Below are 18238 nucleotides of genomic sequence, written 5' to 3'. Positions count from 1 at the left end.
CCCCCAAGCACTTCTCAGAGGCAAATATAAAGACTCTCTAGTGTTTTTGGTGCCCATCAGCTTCACAGTTCACATCAGCATTTACGGCATTGTTTCTCCATCCGCGACAAATTACACTGTACTCTAACACAGTTATTTTAAGAAACAGGATAAATAAGTCATTCTTTGGACATCAGAGCTAATGAAGCCTGGTTTCCAGGGGATCTGTGCCTCGTCACTTCCAAATGGCATTCGAGTTCTTCCTGGGCACAGCTTTTCTGTAAGGATTCTCCAGCATCTGAAAATGGAAACACAGCCCAGCCCACCGAGGGCACGGTTACAGCCCTCTCCCTCCGGCCATCTCTGCTTGTACTGCCCGCGACTCGGAGAAGGGAGATGCAAAAAGCCACAGTAAAGGAGCTGACTGTCGTGCTTCTCATCTCCAGGCAGTTCCCCGAGTTCCAGCGTGAGCGTTTAAGCTGGTAGCACATTCCCTGCTCTGCATAACATCAGTCTAGACCGTTTCTGTCCACTGAGCACGGTCACAGCAGTAACAGACAAGCAATAGCTTTAGTTAAACATGAACAAATCCAAAGATCCTGCAACATCTGCAGGAAACCACAGAAAGAGAAGCAGGAACATGATCTCAGAATGGTATAAAGGAGCTGGCTGGTAAACTGGAGAAAAGGCCTCTAACAAATACAGTACTTGACAGGGTTAATGCCAGAGAGCTTTCGTACAGGTTGCTTCAGCAACCACAGGACAAATGTAGGCACAAGGTGTTAACATGGATGAGCACTTAACACACTTCAGCAAGGTCCCTCCAAAGTGACAAGGCGCCTCAAGTATATCCTAGGTATGTGTTTTATCCTGCTGCACCATGGCCTGCTCTAATCAGCGTCTGAGAAGCACAAATCCTGCTACAGGAGTTCAGAAAACTCAGACAGAGGAGGATCCCATCTTGTGGATTGTTTTCTCCAGTTGCAAAAAGGGCTTTTGGGAACTACTTGGCCCAGCACTGTCAAGAGACCAAGCAGAAAACTGTGCAATCCAAACCACCAAACAACCCACTGCAAAACCAGCCTGCCCCAGTGTTGGTCCATATCCCACTGGCACAGCAGTTCACATGCACAGAGACACAAAAAAATCCTTCCCCAGAAGAAGGGAGCGTCAAATGCCGAAAGGAGCCTCTCTCCAACCATTTCCCTTGCAGCAGCAGCGTCCAGGTCAGTGCAACGAACTTGGAGTCAAGACCTGCACCGAAGGCAGCTCATTCAGGGAGACAACCTGATCAATTCACATTCTTTGGCAGCAACTGGAAACCTCACCCAGCCTCGCGGCCCTCCATGCCACAAACTATAAACCTTGTGTCAAAACCAACATTCTCGTGACACACAAGCTGAAGCAACTCGTCCTCTAGAAACGCAGCAGACTTCTGCAGCCACGGTCCTCCCCTCCGCGACCAGACGGCCTGCGGAGACAGGGGTCACAGCCATGGAGACCCATCACAACAGCAGCAAACGCCTCCACACTGAGACCAAGAACATCTTTATGCAAAAAGACCAGTTGCAAGCAGGACAGGTGTCTCCAGTTGTAACATATCACAGAATCATAGGATGGTTTGGGTTGGAAAGGACCTTAAAGATCATCTAGTTCCAACCCCCCTGCCATGGGCAGGGACACCTTCCACCACACCAGGTTGCCCAAAGCCTCATCCAACCTGGCCTTGAACACTGCCAGGGATGGGGCAGCCACAGCTTCTCTGGGCAACCTGTTCCAGTGCCTCACCACCCTCAGAGGGAAGAATTTTTTCCTTATAGCCAATCTAAATCTCCCCTCTTTCAGTTTAAAGCCATTGCCCCGTGTCCTGTCACTACACACCCTTGTCCAAAGCCCCTCTCCAGCTTTCCTGTAGGCCCCCTTTAAGTACTGGAAAGCTGCAATAAGATCACCCCGGAGCCTTCTCTTCTCCAGGCTGAACAGCCCCAACCCTCCCAGCCTGTCTCCATAGCAGAGGTGCTCCAGCCCTCGGATCATCTCCGTGGCCTCCTCTGGACTCGCTCCAGCAGCTCCATGTCCTTCCTGTGTTGCGGACTCCACAGCTGAACGCAGCACTCCAGGTGGGGTCTCACCTGGAATCTATCTAGCAAACCTTGCAAAATGAAAGAGCCAGCAGAGCTTACAGTCAAGCGTTTTCTTCTCCTCGGCGGTGAAGAGGACAGCACGGCCAGGCTTCTCTGGGTGAGGCATTGGGTAACCATTTTCCTTCAGCTGCTCCTCAGTCATGAGATACTCCTTCAGTCGCCGGTACAAGGCAGGTCCTGCACACAAAGACAATGCTGAAGCCAGATCACTTACGTAGAGGCTGTTTCTCTTACTGGTTTTCGCTTTATCAAGCCTCCTGGTAAGGACTCCCACTGTTTTCAACTTGATTCCACTGCCCTTGTTCAGGATTGACAGGGAAATAGGTGTCAGGGCAGTATTTTTTAAAATCTGGGCATTGGTGCACAAACTGATTTTTAAGCTCTTCAACACCCAGCATTGAGCCTGGAAAACACAGCTGTAACAGAATTCCTGCAAAGGGCCCATCTTCAGGCCTTTTTGCTACCAATGTGAGGCTTCTCCCATTTTAATGTTTTAGATGCTTTAACTGAGAATTTGTAACACAGCCCAAAGAACACCCCTGAAAGGCCACCCACAGCTAGCTACAAAATTCATTATCAGAAGCTTTCTTCCTGCTGGTGATTCAGGCTGCTCATTTCATTTCACAGAATAATTATAACTTCTTGCACTCTGCTCAATATCTGTTCTTTCGCTGCTACGTTAAACCCTTCCAATACTGCTGCGTACCCTTTGATGTTGCTTAGCTGAGCTATACAGGTCCTTTTAAGCTTTCTTCATGTCAATTCCTTCTGCTCCGTGGCCTCCCTGTCTCTTCTCTGATCTCCTCAACAATTTGCCTGCATCTCTTGGCAACCAAAATACCCATAACTGATTTGAGCCAACATGAATAATGCTCGTGGCACAACCCTTTGGCTACGATATGACCTTACTATGACATTCATAAAAGTGAAATTGAGCCCTGCAGAGCAGATGGAGATATTTGGAAGTTTGTCTTTTCATCTGACAGGCGCATTGTCAAGTACTGCTTCAGGGCAAGAAAGTTAATGTAAAATCCAGAGAGAAATAAAAGCCCAAAAGTCAGTAACACCCAAAACACAAGAGGCAGCTCTGGCCAGTTACTGATGCTACATCAAAGCCACACAGACCACACCAGTGAACTCGCAGCCCAGAGCAGGGAAGTGAGGAAGGTGCTGCTCAGTGGAGCACCATTTACTAAGCGACTCTGCAGCGCTCCACTGCAGTTAGGCAATAACTCATAACACCAGCCTGCAGATAAATCACAGCACTTCATGCATCAGCAAGATCCTGCTCTCCCCAGTCACACCTCCAGCTGTAATTTACAAGTTACAGCCTCGCAGGAGCAGGGTCTTACCTGTTAAATCCTCTGCTCTCAAGCTCCCTGACCGGTTTAGAGTAAAGCTCGTCTTAGCAGCAAGCTTCCCTCCCAGCACAGCTTCATGGGACACCACCTTCTTGTTACTTGTCTCTGCAGAGAGAAGAGGGAAGAAGCAAAACAGGAGAGACGTCAGGTACCCAGCTGAGTGAGAGTGACTTCAGTCCTAAAGTTTGGGCCACTACACCTCGGCAAAAGGAGGACTGCAGTTATCCTCTTGAATTCTTGCTCTGCTCCACAAACTGGCACGTGTAAGGTGGTGGCTTAGCATTTTCATTCCAGCACTATAGGGAGCTTTCTGTTTGCACTGTTAGCTCAGAACAACTTTTTTTAAGGGCAGCAAGGACATTTTTACAGTTCCCTTGGAGACTCTGCTAGCTCTACCTGCTTACTCTGCATAGCAAGCCCTCCTAGTGACCAAAAGCAAGACAAGACTAAGCACAGAAGCAACTCGACCCAGTCATGTGCTGCCCAGTGGGATCACCCACCTACAGTGAGCAGCTTTGTTGTTAGGTCCCTGCAGACCAGACTCCCACGCTGAATCTTTCAACTTCTTTTAGAAAGGAGCTTCAGAGCTCTAGAATATGCTCAGCACATCAGATAATGGCAGATAGGTGCTTTTTACTAATCGTTAACTGGCAGCCCTCTCCTAAAGGCCAGCCTCCCAAGTTCAGCCACTCTGACTAATGGCCATGAAGGTAATGAAGACAGAGGGGAGAAAAGGGAAGAGACCAGGGAAAAAAAAAAATTCACAAGAACAGCACAAATTTATTGTTTAATGTACCCTCTCGAGAGCCAATAATGAAATGTCTTAACCCTCTTCGTTTCTCTCTTGAAGCTTAATGTGTGTAACAGATTTCTGCGGTGATGGACGAGTCTATCACTTTGAAGGCATCATGTGAAAGTTACTCCATTAGCGGGGCTTTTCATTTTAAAGAACTTGTGCTAAAAAAAAAAATCCATGTGGCATTATCTCCATTTAGGTTCAGACAGCCAACAAAGCATTGCAGGACTTGCCTCTTGAAGGCCCATTAAAGCTTGCCAGACTATAAAAAGCTAACTGGAGTTGTTTGCCTTTCAGCATAATGCTTCTGAGAAATGGGTCTGTCTTTTCAACAAGTTCCTCTCCGTGGCTTCTAATCCAAGCAGGGCTCCGATTATGAAACCACAAACGTGGTACGTACTGTTCGTACTGGACGGGGAATTGGGCACTAGACTTCGGAGCTTCTTTAAGGTGTTCACTGCCACGTTCAGGTAGATGTTGCGACTGGTGCTACGTTCATAAGCCACCTTCTCTTCTGACAGAGCCTGCAAACAATGCAATTCATTACTACATACTCTCTTTCCACTACGGCTTTTGGAAAAAAAGAAATGTTTGGCTCTTAAAGTACAGAATCCAAGTATGATAGCAAAAAAAAATATGCTTGTCAAGGAATCCGGGAATAAAGCAGAACATGACACAAATATATACTGGTTCTGGGGCCTGCTTCGGCAACTAAGACAAAAAAAAAAAAGTCTGTATTTTAAACAAAGAGCTGGAAGAAGCACTTTCATGTGAAACCTTCCCTGGCAGATTAACAAAGGACTTCTGGGACTGCCTGGAAAAGGCTGGTTTCCCCACTTTGGTGGCAGTGCAAGATCTTAACTGGCAAGAAAAGGAAAAGAGTCACTCCTTGGATGCAACAGGAACACTCCCCCTAGGGAGCTGTGAAGGTGAAATCCCACAAAAGAAATCCTCATGGCATCTGCTTGGGTTACAAAACACACCACACCACGTCCTGTATTTACCCAACTAACATTAATGGCCACAGTTTCCCAATAAAACGCAAGACTTTCTCAACTCTGCTTTTGGAAATTCTACTGTACTATTCCCTACTGCTAGAAGGCTCCTCGAAAGCCACACAGTTCACAAGCAGCAAGTTTTACCAATTACACCCATCCCAAACACTTACCTCTGCTGAACACTTAGACTCCAGGAGGTGGTTGCTGCTGTACCAGAGCAAAAGGCCTTTTTGTCCAGCTTGACCACAAGGCACATTCCCCTACATCCCTCCTCTGGAGTTACTAAAAAGATCGTGCATGCCTTCCGAATGAAGGGAAAGATGGGATTTCCTACTGGAAAGCCCCACTGGAATTCACTTTCTGTTGTCCAGTCTGGAATTACTTAATGTCAGTCTCCTCTACAGAATTGTACGTGGATAGGAGAGTTTTCAGGGTTTGCTGCAATTTTACAAGGTCTTAGCCAGGGCAGAGGATGTTATCCTCCGCTGCAAGCTTTATTCCTAAGAAGCAAGCAAGAGTACAGACCTTGTCAAACGCTTCCTGGGAGGAGGAGCAGAATTTCAGGCACTCATCGATGAAGAGATTGAGATATCTTTGACGAATGTTTGTTGGGACTTTAGCACCAAATTCTGTGGGAATAACAGGCCTCTGTAAACTGGTGCTCTAGAGATGAAACAGAGAGAGAAAGAGGCTATTCAGGGTTTAAGAAGTTGCTTTGAGACTCTCACATTTCCTGCTACGTTATTAATAGTGGCATGACTTCCCTTCTGAAAATCTGCCCAAAGCTAAACATAACACACGTCATTTTTGGTACTAAAAATGCCACTTGAAGCTTTTGTGCCACGTTCAGTATTTGAACTTCTTTAAACAACAACTGTGTTTCATTATGCAACTCACCCGGCAGCCAAGGACTCCCAGTGGCACTAGTCACAACGCTACGTTTACACACACAACCATTCCAGACCACAAAAATGGTGACATTTCCATTAAGAGATTCCAGATTAGGATGGTACCAAGCATCGTGCTTCAAACTGGAGACATGAACACATGACACCAGTTATGTGCACGACAGACAGGGTTTTCTTTTTGGTAATCTGGCTGTGAAGAAAGACTGGGAGGCCCACTGCTGCCAGGCTGGGGGCCAGCGAAATCATCACACTTCCCGTGGGATTCCTGTAACTTTACTGCATTGGGTTTTTTTCTTTCTTTTTCAATGCCAATCATGATGCTCCTGAAAGTATTTCCCCCTTAAATTGAATTACATGTTCTTCTAAGCATAAAAACCGCATGTTGGACCAAGTTACAAACTACCACAGCAGTTTTCCATTTAACAGCAGTTTATCCCCTAAATCACCCAATTTGCCTCCTTTTTGGGGAAGAAACAGTACGTTCACCTCTAAAGCACCCAAGTTTTGTCAGTCTTTCTCCATCCCACCCAACAGATATCCATAAACCAAACCATCTGCCACAATCTGTAATAAAAACACGGAAGACATGAGCATGTTCAAAGGAGAGCAACTGGTCCTCTCTCAACGGGAAGAGTGCTCATTTTCCTCGTGAGAATTCCACTTTCATGCCCTGTTCATGAGAATTTGGTCTTTTTCATTATGTATGTATTTTTTCTCAACCTCTAATACGATTCCCTTAAGCACCTCTGTAACACTGGTAAATATTTTATCCTTTCAGTTGCTTCTTTTAATCAGCTTCAAGCTACATGTTACTACGGTGGCTTTTTGAGTGGGGAAGGAAGAAGATGACTTTTCATTCCTACAGAAATAATCAGAGTATGTTATGACATATCTTGACAGAAGATATCATCAATAAAGATATCTTTAATCAAGTCCTGGCACTGATGATATTCCCTGCCATCCACTCCAGCAAACAGCTTCTTATGCCATCCACGCGCTGCGAGATGGGGAACTCTATTCTGAATGGTCTTAGCAAGTAAAACGCTCTCCAGTGCTCATGGGGAAGGGAGGGACTTCTTTACACAGCAGAAGTCCCCAAAGGCTTTTTTTTTTCCCCCCACGGATATTAACAGCAGCATGAAGTCTACATGATGGCATGGTAACTATATAGGTCACTGTGGGACATTATTCATAACCACCTTCCTCAGCACGGCCCACAAAGCCCAGGAAGGCCATTAATCCAACCGTGCCTCTTGAGAGGCTCCAAGTCCCTGACACAAACAGCTACACACCTAGCCAGGCAGCACAACGGAAGACTCAAACTGAAGATGAGTGATCAATATTCAAAGAGATCAGAGCAGCACTTAAGTATTTCTGTCTTTTCAAGCTCTTACTCCTCAAGTGTTTAATTTTTTATACAACGCTATCGAGGAAAACCACAGGAAGAAACAAACCCATTTAATCAACCTAATCAAAACACTGCTCTTCAGAGAGTGCTAAGTTTGGAGCAGTGTGGTTAAACTATCACCCTGAACAGGGCATGACCAGAAAGATCTCAAATTTCTCTTACCTGCAAGGAGGGGACATGTGCTATCCTTTTCGGCACGACGGTGCTGGTGGTCTTTGAAGCCATGCCAGCTAAGGTGCAAGCCTTCAGAGAAAGGGTGGGTGCTTCAGAGTCATTGGAAGGTGTGACACTCCTGCCAGCAACAGTCGTCTTGCTACTCATGAGGCCTGCAAGAAACAGAAAACATATTTAAGTAGAAATCCTACCACTGCGCTTCAAGTTGCCAGAATGAACACTTAGAATAAAAGGCCCATGCTGCAAGCTGTGATTTTTTCGAATGGAAGCCTCCAAAGGGATACAAATTGAGTAATTCTACCACCTTCCAGGCAAGGATGAAGGAACCTTCTGCCAGGAAACGTGCCTCATTTCTGTTTGTTTTGCGGTAACTGAGTCAGCAGGGTTTTAGAAGAGCTACGATGCACTAACTGCCCATCACGTCAGCTCTGAGTCCTTCCGACTACAAAGGGATCCCAAGGAGCATTAATTAGTACCTCCCTCATGTTCGTGCCACCTCCGAAGGCTTGAATGGAAGAGTGAACGAGAGGCAAACACACTCCAAGGAAGAAAAGGAAAAAGAACAGGTTGAAGTGAGGGAGGATGGATGAGACAGAAGGGGACACAGGGCTGTGTATCTAGTCTGTTGCTTTTCAGGACGGGACGGAATTTCTCAGGGGAAAGACCTTCCACTGGTCGCTATCAGCGAAGAGTCAAGTCATGGCCAGTGCCACCTCTGCTGATAGTTTCACATCTGCTCGGGAGAAATTTAAACAGAAGGCAGTGTCTTCCAACAGGGGAAGGACAGGACAGCGATCACACAAAACGCTGCTGGCTTACTTTGTTTGGCTGCTGCCGAAAGGGCTACATTTGGCACGTGAGCAATCCTCCTCTTTTCTCCTGGCAAAGAAAGAGAGGCCTTTTGAACGGCCACAGCCAGCTGTGCCGCCTGCTGCTGAGCCAGCTGGATCCTCTGGTAACAGACCTCCTGAGCGGTGGGAGGACGGTACGGCCGGATTACGGGCTTGCTCGGCACCTCTGCCTGCACAGACAAAAACGTTTGAGAGCCAGCACGCTCGCCTGCTCAATCCCCACCCTCTGGTCCACTCACCCAAGACAGGTCTCTTTTCCTCAAGCCCTCTCTGTTAGCAAACACAGGTTTTTCAGAGAAGATCCCAACCCTCTTCCAGAACAAAATATTTACAGTCACCCACCAAAACACATGACATTAATGATTCACCTCTGGCAAAGCCTCCCAGCACTCTGGCGTCTTCCTAAATTGGTAGGTGGTATTTGAACTGCTTGTTTAATGGCATGATGTTCCCCATCACTGTGCCTAACCCACTTCTGCACTCTGTCAGTACTCTCAGCTCTACAGCTTGCACTAGAACATGAATTTAGCCCCATGCTGCCTACTGCCTGCTTCTTTAGTTGACACTGCAATGAAAAAGTGACCAACTATCCTCCATTCCCCTTTGCCACACGGTGCTGAGGTTTACAGCTCTCTCCCTGCCCGTCTCTCCCATGCTGAAGAATCAGTGCCGTCTACCCTTACGTGACAGCAGCTCCCCACCTCTCAGCACCCTGGTTTCAGGTCTCTACTTCCTGTAACTACTTAGAAGTCTCACATATATGTATTTATGGGATTAGGGCATTACATAAACTGAGCTCTGAACTCCAAGCAGGCTCTGTCGCTGCCTACTTCTGGAGGCATCTCACTGCTTCAGCCGTTACCGGCACAAACACATGCGTTTTCTTTGATGTCCAAATTTAGGTTGCAGGAAACGTGCCAGAAATTATGTCAGCGAAGAGACAAGTTTTCTAGCAGCAGAAGTACAAGAGAAGCAGCAGTAGTACAAACTTCTCCACGCTACTTAATAACCTTTGAAATCCGAGAAACAGACCTTCCCTCCCGAAATTCCTTCAGAGAAGGGCGCGCTCGCACAGCCCACGTGCAACGCGGCGTTGCCGAGACCGCAAATTGGGGCCGAGCTGGCACCTTCTGCGTTCCTGGCCTCTGATGCTGACCCCAGCTTCTGGATACCAAACCGAGCGCAGTCAGCCATAATTACAGACTTCCGAGCAGGATGGAACACTCATTTTCTGCCTCACCTTCAATTCCTTTAGCCCACCATTTCCCCTGACAACTAAACTAGAACTCAGCTCCCTCCCCTTCTGCTTGCTCAGTCCTTGAGCTATAAATCACAAGCAAGACCGAGCAAATATTCTACTTGGAAGGTCATGGCAGAGCACGAGCCTCAACTCTGCACATAAAAGCAGCAGTTCAGGTCTTGCAGCACCTCCTGAACACACCTGGCAGCAGCAGCCGAGCCGAGCCGCTCCGGGGGGCGCACGTCCCGCTGCGTGCGCGCGGCAGCTGCTGCCCAGCGCACCAGATCGGCTCTGTTTGCCCACGCAACGGCTGTGCTGGGGCTCACATCTTTGGAAAACGTTTTGGGATCAGCTGTCACATTAAGAAAATGTATTTAAAGATTTGTACATGTCTAAAAGGTACCTATTTACAATAAATGTTTGAGTTAATGAATTTCCGACCCATTTGCTTCAGCCTCTTATCTCTTCACTTTGGAAGAAAAGGCCCTTATCAAAACACATGAACTGGCTGAAGATATGTTGTTAAATAAAATGCACTGTATTGACCTCAGGGCTTCAAATTATTAAAAGCAAAGAAACCCTTTCTAGGCAGAGAGGAAAGGAAGAACAATTAATTTGGTCTACCCAGCTCAAATCAGTGCTCCACTCGTATCCTGCTGGAACATAAAACTGACTAATCTGTGCTCAGCACCTGGAGGGAAACACATTAAACCCTCAGACAAAACATGAATTAAAATCCCAGTGAGAAAGAAAGAAAAAAAATCAGAATGTCTTCCTTGCCTTTTTTTTTTTTTCTCCTCTATATTTAAAGCATTTTCATGATTGTGAAAGGAAAGTGTCAAACAAGATACTGTTGATATCTTGGCTGATTTAGAACAGATACAAGGTAAGAGTTTTAAACATCTGACAAAATTCCTACAGCTATCTTTCAGGTCCACAAGATAAAGAAAACTACCATCAAACACAGGCTGACCTTGTGTCCAGCTAATTTTTATCTAAGTGATTGAATGAAGCCATATTGTGAAAAAATGAGCATCTCAGTCCATCCCAATGAGTTACAAGGTGCAGAATCCATTTACGCTTCCACAGCTTCCCCTTGGTTTTATGAAAGTTTATTAGAGTTTTGCTGCCATTTGTAACAGATGCCTAACCACATTTTTCAGAAATCAGAAAAGTGAGGAAAGGAATCTGACACGGACGGATTCCAGCGCAAACAACGCATACGCTACGGCCTGAACCTGGAACTGCATCAGCTTCCAGTGTCCTAACGGGACAGAAAATCCTCACTTTAAAGACTCTAAACTTTTGCTTCCAAAAGCTGCACTTACATTTCCTTGTTTGACAAGATGAGAGATCCTTCTTTTTTGGCCAGGAAACAAGGTAGTTAAATTATCTTCTGTCTTTTCTTCATTTCCTTCCTCTTTGGACAGCTGGGAAAAAAAAGAACAAGCTTCCAAAATTGAATAGAGTTGAAGATCCCTCTCAATGAGGAGATCCAAAAAAGTCTCCTTTGGGGTTAACAGAAAGTCCTTATAGGTGGCAGGTGAGAACAACATGTGGTCAGCTGCTGAACTACTAAAACAAACCTTGTTTTGAACCCAAGAGCCACCAATTAAGCCAATGAATAGCAGCATTACAGTTCCCACCCAAGCGGTCGCTCCAGGAGCTGTGCAGCATTGGCACAATTCAGGATGGCCCCGACCTGCCCCGGGAGACGTGAACACCCTTCTCCTGCCACCCGCTCACACGCCTCACCCTTCATGGCATTGTCAAATCCAGGGGGTTTCGGGGTGGGTTTTGTTTGTAAGAACTCGTGAGCTGACTCATTTCTGCCCTTGCATAACGTGCTGCCGGAGCAGGTCCTGAAAACCGGCGCGACACCAAACCGTGGTGCCCCCCCCGCCACGTTTAGGGAGAAGTTTCTCTGCAGTTTTATCTACAGCCGTGTCTGTAGAAAGGCTGCAGTGACAAATCCCCAGGTCACACACCTGTATGGCCAGAAACCCAGGAGGGAACAACGGCACCTCTCCAGATAAAGCTGCTCCTGACCTAACATCTCAGACTTGCTCCCGGCTCAGGGGGAACCACTTTAAAACCTTCTTTGAATTTGACTCAGCCGTTCATTCATACAAAACACACTTGACAAGTTCCTTTTTCAAAATTCCAGCTGTTCTCCAGCCAGCTTTGCTTTCAGTTTTCCAACACAGCCCCTGGCAAAGCCCTGAGCAGAGATAAGCCTGACAAGCTCTTAGAAATTCAGCGACGGAGCTGAAGGCTGGATTTAGGGACGAGCTCGGACTCCACTTAGGCTGAGCTTGTGCTCATCACCATGAGGGCATTCTGGATGAGCACTTCACGCTGAATCACTTTGCTCTCTAGGAACTCGGGAAGCCTCTTAACTCAGTTACATCCCTAATAAACTCACACAAAGCAATCCTTCCCGGTGGAAAAGTACCGCACTGCCCACACGTACCTTCCCTCCGGACTTGCACATTACTGAGACCAAACAACACGGCCTCCATCTACAAAATTATTCCATAAACAAAAAAAAAATTCCCCGTGACCAATCCCACCCACCAGAAACACAGTGGGGAAGCTGGTACCTACTTACAAACACCCATCTCTGAAAGAAGGAGCCCTCCGCCGCAACGCTTGCTCCTCTTTTTCCAAAACAGGGGAAAATTAAATTTCAGTGCAGGGACACAAGGTAAAGCACATGAAAAGGAAACACACGTGGCTGCTGACAGCTGAACATTGCCACTCCATGCCAGAATTAACTGTTTGCAGTGAGTGGCAGCCCCTGGTTCAGCACTTTCTCAATTCAGCCCGTTCTGCATCACCCCACATTCGGAAAGCTCCCAACGGATTAGTGTCTTCCACTATAGATTGTGCGCCCTTCCGCTGTTTTCACTCAAACTGGGCAATTTGGAGAAACAAAGTCAAAAATAAAGTGCTCTCTCCTAGCTGGGAATTACACTAAACACCGAAGACAGAAGAGCTGAATTTTAAACACGCAAAATCAAGTAACGCTTAATAGTTCAGAAGAAAATCGTGACGCTGAACCGCTTTATACAGTTTCTTCGACCCAGGCATTTCGTGTGAGCGTAAAAAAGGTCTTCACTTGTCAGCAGCACTGACTCCTCTCCCACCAGATCGGGGACACTACTGCAACAGAGTTCAGCAAAATCCTTTACTAGTGCAGCTATGCTTTTGAAAAGATGAGCTCGCCTCCCCACGCCGCGGATCCCGACTCACGTCCTCCACATACAGGCAGTCGTGAATGGAAGAATGTTGTTCACCCACCCACCGCCTGAAAACCGTGGGTTTTCACCAACTTCCGACATCGTTTTTAGAATAAAACTCAACAATCAATCACATCAGGAGAAACTGCCTTTCTACCATGCTGTCACGTGGTTCCTGCTGCACTCGGATCAATAACCCCAAAGGGAGCCTTGCTGTGTTTGAAGGGGTCTAAACTGGAACACACTGGAAGCGCTGACGGTGTCCCAGTACCTTTTGGATGCAGGATCACAGAATCACAGAATCCCAGCATGTCAGGGATTGGAAGGGACCTCAAAGGATCATCGAGTCCAATCCCCCTACCGGAGCAGGGCCACCTAAATCATATCACACAAGACGCGTCCAGGCGGGTTTGGAACATCTCCAGAGCAGGAGACTCCACAACCTCTCTGGGCAGCCTGTTCCAGTGTTCTGTTCCCCTTACTGGGAAGAAGTTCTTCCTCATGTTTAAGTGGAACCTCCTCTGTTCCAGCTTAGATCCATTTCCCTGTGTCCTAGCATTGGATGCCACTGAGAAGAGCCTGGCTCCATCCTCATGACAGTCACCCTTTCCATATTTATAAACATTAATGAGGTCCTCCCTCGGTCTCCTCTTCTCCAAGCTAAAGAGCCCCAGCTCCCTCAGCCTTTCCTCAGAAGGGAGATGCTCCACTCCCTTCATCATCTTCGTGGCCCTGCGCTGGACTCTTTCCAGCAGTTCCTTGTCCTTCTTGAACTGAGGGACCCAGAACTGGACACAATATTCCATATGCAGCCTCACCAGGGCAGAGTAGAGGGGGAGGAGAACCTCTCTCGACCTACTCACCACACCCCTTCTAATGCACCCCAGGATGCCATCGGCCTTCTTGGCCACAAGGGCACATTGCTGGCTCATGGCCATCCTGCTGTCCACCAGGATAGCTGCAGCTGAAGCCATCCAGTAATTCCTTGGATAAACACACCCATGCTTTGGCATCCCTAAGCACACGGAGGGCACCTGATTTTGTCCCCTTGCCTCATTAAGCCTCCCAGATAACAGAGCTGACTAAGCGACTCTGACACCTCCGCAGTCGGCTGTGCCACACGGACAACGCTAGATACAACTGTGAGGTGTTTACTCAACGATGACAAATTTGTCACCTTTTTCTTTTAGAAAGCTCTTTCCAACCCAATTCCCTGAAGACCTGCTCTGCACACAAGCACACCATCCCAACCAGCAAACCTGGGCACGCTGGGTTTGATGGCAAGCCAAACAATCCTGCCCGTGCACAGGCAGTCGCTCCCGGGACCGAGGGTTCGCTCTTGCTGCCCAGTCCAACGCAGATGTCAGAAGATGAAGGACAAGTAGTGTCCCAGAAGTGTTCAAGGCCAGGTTGGATGAGGCTTTGAGCAACCTGGTGTAGTGGAAGGTGTCCCTGCCCATGGCAGGGGGGTTGGAGCTAGGTGATCTTTGAGGTCCCTTCCAACCCAAACCATTCTGTGATTCTGTAAGTACTGGTCCTACTTCCCTGCCTCAGACGCTGTTAGAGGATCACTGCCAACCTTTTACACTCGCTCCGTTCTGTTTTAATCTTCGAAAATGAGGGTCTTGCATCCTCTGGGGACCATTTCACAGTCACTGGCAGAAGCTGTTTTAGGTAAACACTGTCTTTTTACCTCCTTATTCTGAAACCCCTTGTACCCTTTTGAAGAAATTTTATCCTCCATTTCTTCTTTGCGCCACCTAATCCAGAAATCCTCATAAAATACCTGCAGTGTGCATTTAAAATAGGAAACAGCAATCTGGGGAGTCTCCGAAGTGTCCAGTGCCAACTACATCAACTTACTTGCACCAACACATTGTCCTGGTTCTACCTGTCACTACATTCCTTAAACTATGCTGCAACACGAAGATTAGCAAACTTGGATTAGTTTTCAAACACCCACAAAATACTCTCTGAAGCCTTTTCTCCAGCCATCCAGGCCCCCACAGCTCTTAGCCCAGCTGGAGACAGAATTAACTGATAACCCTGAGAGCTAAAGGCCTTCCACACAAAAGGTAACTGCATCCTTACATTTCACAGCAGCTTTCAATCCAGCAGGTAAATTCAGGTGCAAACTCTTCAAAGCACTCAGTCATGACAAGGATGAGATTCTTCCAACGTATGGAGTCTCCCTCTGTAGCCCTCTTGAAATAAGCAACACAACTAAACCAGAAGCCTTTCCCATTTAGAGGTGAGAGAACCAACCAACCCAAACCAGCATTACCTGTTTCCCCAGCCTTCCCTTGTCTTCAGTTTTCACATCTGTAGATTCATTAAAAATCCTGAGACACTCTTCCATTGGATCTGACTCAAAGTCCAAGTCTTTCTCAAGGATGGAATAATCAATGTCATCAGACGTTGAGGAAGATGAGGACGACTTTGACAATTTAGAGCGCTTCACTTTCTTTGTCCCTTCATTTTCACTCTCGGAGTCTGAACCACCGTTGTCACCATCCGACTCCGAGCTCACGCCAAGTAACGTGGATGGCAAAGGCCGGCCTTTGTCATCGTCATCTCCACTCTCATCGCCAAACAGGTCAACGTGACTCAAACTCCGCTGCTTCCGACTCTTCTTTGGATCTCCTTTTTCTGTAGAACTGACCTTTTCTTTCTTTCGCTCCAGTGCTGGAGTCTTGGTCCCTTTTTCTTTGTTTTTACGACCAGAGGTTTCTTTCCCATTTTTCACATCAGCTGTTTTCAGCTTGGAATCTTTCTTGCTGCTCCCCAGCTTCTCTGTGTTGGAGCCTTTGATGACACCCTCACTCTTGCTTTTCCCCGAGCTACTGTTGGGGGACTTGGATTTTTCCTTCTTAAGCCCATCCACTTTTTCTGACTTTTGTTTTTCAGGTTTCTTTAAATTCCCATCGGTTTTCACTTTGACACTTTTATCCTTGCAGTTTTTATCTTCGTTCTTGGGTTTTAATTTCTCTTCTTTCTTAAGCACTTTGTCTTTTTCTGTATTTTTACTTTTCTCCTTCTTGCCAACCTCACTGAGGCCAGGTGTTTTACTAACATCCGATTTCTTCTTTTTTATTTTGTCTTTTGAGTCTTTGTTTTTATTTTCAATTTCCTGGTCGTTCTTACCAGAACACAATTTCGCTGCTTTCGCATTCTTGTCAGATAAGTTTTTAGCAAGACTCTTCTGTGAACTTGGAAGGTCTTCCGTGCCGTATTGCGCTGCCGATTCTTTGCTATCCTGAGAAGCAGAATCTTCCAGTTTGCTGCTCTGGTTTTTGTTGGACAACCCATCGTTTGACTCACTTTCAGACCCAGTTTTTTGTGAACTAACAGAAGTTGGCTTGTATTCCACATCAGCCTCATCTTCTGAGGAAGAGAACCTGGCATACACTTCATAGTCATCGGTTACTTCACAGAGCTTCTTCCGCGAGGGAGAGTAAGACTCCTCATAACTAGACGCCCTACCCCTTTTGGACCCCTTTGGCTCTTTTGCTGTGGCTTTGCTCAAAAGCCTGGCTGAGTAATTTGAAAGCGGGTCGTATTCCAAGTCTGTAGAAGGCTTAGAGTCATCAATCACATATTTATTGTTAGTGACAGTGCTACTGTATTTTTTATTCTGTACTACAGCCTTGGGAACATACTCCAGTGCGCTACCTTTAGATCGGGAAGTATCCAAAGTGTATTTACTTGACCGGCTAGCAGCAGCAAGAGGAGTGGGGTTGTAGTCTGAATTATTATTAAAGTTGTAGCTACCTGGATTATACTCTAAGGAGGTAAATGAATCATTTTGCGTCCCAGCAGCTGACACGGGTGTATTTGAAATGAGTGAGGAGGCCTCTGAAGCACTGAACTCCTTTTTCGTTTCTAGCAGCTCCTCATACTTCTTCTGCTCTCTCTCAACTTCATTTTTGACTGCCTCAATGGCCTTGTTGACCAGCTCCAGCTCCAGGATACCGGGTGTCACATCAGTAATGTCAGCCAGAGCGCCATCCTCCGCCTCCAGCGAGGGCCTTGGAAGCTCTGGATTGTAGGGATCATAGCCTCGCTCTGTAAAAAGAGAAACAAAAATAATAATTTACTGCCAGCAATTTAGGTAAAATTTTCTTTGGAATAAAATTTTTGAAAAAGTCTTTTTAAGGTCTGCTTTCATCAAAACTCAATACTGAAAGACACCGCCAATAGCCACACTCTTGTCACCACAGAATAAACGTTCGATACCAAAAGCCACCAGTGATGCTCTCCGGCCAGCGGCAGGTGTGTGGCTAGACTAGATTTTACACACTACTCACAGGCCTTAAGGACTAAAGATCTACTAACAAAGTGCTTTTATTACTCACGGAAAAGCTCTATAAATTAAATATTCTTCAGGGCACCAAAGAATAATCACTGTATTAGGACTAAGAGAAGCTGAGTATGCGCGGAATTATCTGCTTAATTCAATGCAGCAACCAAGGGAGGAAAGAGGATTCCAGTTCAAAAACTGTGGATTAGGTTCTCACTTATCAATGCCAATGCCTAAAGCCCACTGAAAGCTTCCAGTATTCCTCAAAGCTCGGTACTTCTCACGGCAGCTGCAGTAAAATCAGTCTTATTTGGACTGACAAACTGAGTGCTGCTAGTAAGAAAAAAACTACAGGTACGAAGGCAACACAACTCAACCACACAAAACCACCACCAAGACAGGAATATTAAACACCCAGAACATTTCTCTTTTCTGGCATCTGCCTTTTCAGACAGCTCCCTTCGGTGGTCTCTCTTACACAGGCATTTCTAGGGCTACGAACAGAAGATTCGCTTTGACCACATCGTGTGGCTCTTCCGACCACAGCTCTGCAGTAGAGCTTTCGGTGGGCAATGGTCCACGCTATGGAACTATAGGGAAATGCCAAAGCAACCTGTCCAAGGGACAACTTACAACTGGAGAACCCGTTAAAGCCCATCTTGTAACATTCATCTTGAGAAGGACATGGGAGCAGTTGTCACAAGCATAAACACTCTCTACTTTCTGCCATGGTATCCAAAACTCTCCTATCTACCTTTCCAACTCATGGTGAAAAGGAAGGGAAAAGGACATCATCCACATGTCTGCAGAGCGACAGGCACCCTGCTTGCCAAACAA

The 18238-nt window shown here is 46.6% G+C and overlaps 1 protein-coding gene across 4 annotated transcripts in view; it reads right to left on the bottom strand.

The window, feature by feature from the left end:
* REXO1 (RNA exonuclease 1 homolog) overlaps window positions 1–18238 on the bottom strand; it is a 42787-nt gene that overhangs the window by 11676 nt on the left and 12873 nt on the right. For 2 of the 4 annotated variants that reach the window (XM_086627635.1, XM_086627638.1), the window contains exons 2-9: window positions 15386–17166; window positions 11188–11289; window positions 8588–8789; window positions 7757–7920; window positions 5804–5941; window positions 4681–4804; window positions 3476–3589; window positions 2163–2300 (exon numbers count right to left, since the gene is read on the bottom strand). In XM_086627635.1, the coding sequence (XP_086483761.1) occupies window positions 2163–2300; window positions 3476–3589; window positions 4681–4804; window positions 5804–5941; window positions 7757–7920; window positions 8588–8789; window positions 11188–11289; window positions 15386–17166 (2763 nt within the window). Of the gene's footprint in view, window positions 1–2162; window positions 2319–3475; window positions 3590–4680; window positions 4805–5803; window positions 5942–7756; window positions 7921–8587; window positions 8790–11187; window positions 11290–15385; window positions 17167–18238 lie in introns of all 4 variants that reach the window. The other 2 variants (XM_086627636.1, XM_086627637.1) reach the window with 2 other exon arrangements.

Source organism: Tauraco erythrolophus, chromosome 28 (genome assembly GCF_009769465.1).
Source record: "Tauraco erythrolophus isolate bTauEry1 chromosome 28, bTauEry1.pri, whole genome shotgun sequence".
In the NCBI taxonomy this organism is placed as follows: domain Eukaryota; kingdom Metazoa; phylum Chordata; class Aves; order Musophagiformes; family Musophagidae; genus Tauraco; species Tauraco erythrolophus.
The sequence above is the reverse complement of the archived record's forward strand: the minus strand, read 5'-3'. Positions and strand labels throughout refer to the sequence as shown.